The 1407-nt window shown below is 41.0% G+C and overlaps 1 gene segment (V, D, J or C); it reads right to left on the minus strand.

Moving 5' to 3' along the window:
- Nucleotides 1-211: 211 nt before the first annotated feature.
- LOC123486149 lies at nt 212-808 on the minus strand. The segment is given in 2 exon segments: nt 212-570; nt 760-808. Coding segments are annotated over 2 exon segments (408 nt in total).
- Nucleotides 809-1407: the final 599 nt, after the last annotated feature.

Raw genomic sequence — 1407 nt, forward strand, 5'->3', positions numbered from 1 at the left:
ATTATATCAACACTGGGGGTTTAGTGCAGCTGTACTTGTTATATTATATCAACACTGGGGGTTTAGTGCAGCTGTACTTGTTATATTATATCAACGCTGGGGGTTTAGTGCAGCTGTACTTGTTATATTATATCAACACTGGGGGTTTATTGCAGCTGTACTTGTTATATTATATCAACACTGTGGGTTTAGTGCAGCTGTAGTTGTTATATTATATCAACTCTGGGGTTTTTGTGCAGCTGTGCTTGTCGTCTGTATCACTGTGTTCAAACACGGCACAGAAGTACATGCCGCTGTCTCCTGCCTCCACCTTCTTCACTGTGAAAGATCCACTCTCAGCTGCAGTCTTAACAGTTGGATATTTGTCTTCACCGAAGGCTCCATAGTCTGGTTTGCTATAACTACTTGTGAAGACTACCTGCTTCATTCCCTCTCCTGGACGCTGTCTGTACCAGTACATCTGGTAGTAGGCAGGTCCCTTAGTGTGACTGCAGTTCATCTGAGCATCACTGTCTTTCAGTCTCCAGAGTATGGTGGGTGTCTGAGTGACTTCACTCCCCTCAACAAGACCTGTAAGGATACAGTGAGAATGAAATCAATAGAGTTAGATACAGTTAGACCTGAACACATCAAGACTCAGGTGAAGTGAACGTATGCTTGGAAACATCAATATCTATAACTATAGAAGGCCGTCATTGTAAATAAGTATTTTGTTCTTAACTTTCCTGGTTAAATAAATGAAACATTATGAAACTGTACCTGCAACACAGAGCACTAAGACAGTAACAGTGAAGAGAAATGTGAACATGTTTGATCACGTTATATGTGAGAGTGCTGGAAAGAGTCTGGTATCAATGTAGAGAATAAAAGAGGAGTGTCACATAGATGAATAGATGACAATCAGTAGACCACGGCAGGTTTCACCATATTGAACATGTCAGTGAAGTGGGAGGGACACTGATGATCTGAATACATCATGCAAATGACTGGTTCAGACTGTAGAGACGTTCACATTATTAAAGATAGAGGTCCCCCTACAGGACATGATGAGACCATCAGCTATTTAGATATTATATTCTATCCTATAGAGCTCGCCAGCTTGTAGTCCTAAAAAACTGAAAGGAGTCAGCATTTTCTACCTCTGGTTCGTTGGCCGTTGCTATGGGAGAAATGAAGGGGGGAAATAATGGGGTTTTGGGATAGGTTAACACAGGCTTTGGAGAACTTATACGTTTTGTTCTGTGAGATAATATCAGTCAGTTAACATGACCTTTAGGAATTATGAAGCCTTTATGTGTGTGATGAGGTTTGAATGGCGCAGGAGGTAAAACACCGAAATCCAGAGTTTATTCAGTGTACATGAATAAAGCACAGCAAGTGTCAAAAACGAAACTAGCACAAGGGAAA

Source organism: Coregonus clupeaformis, unplaced genomic scaffold (assembly GCF_020615455.1).
Source record: "Coregonus clupeaformis isolate EN_2021a unplaced genomic scaffold, ASM2061545v1 scaf1035, whole genome shotgun sequence".
Classification (NCBI taxonomy): domain Eukaryota; kingdom Metazoa; phylum Chordata; class Actinopteri; order Salmoniformes; family Salmonidae; genus Coregonus; species Coregonus clupeaformis.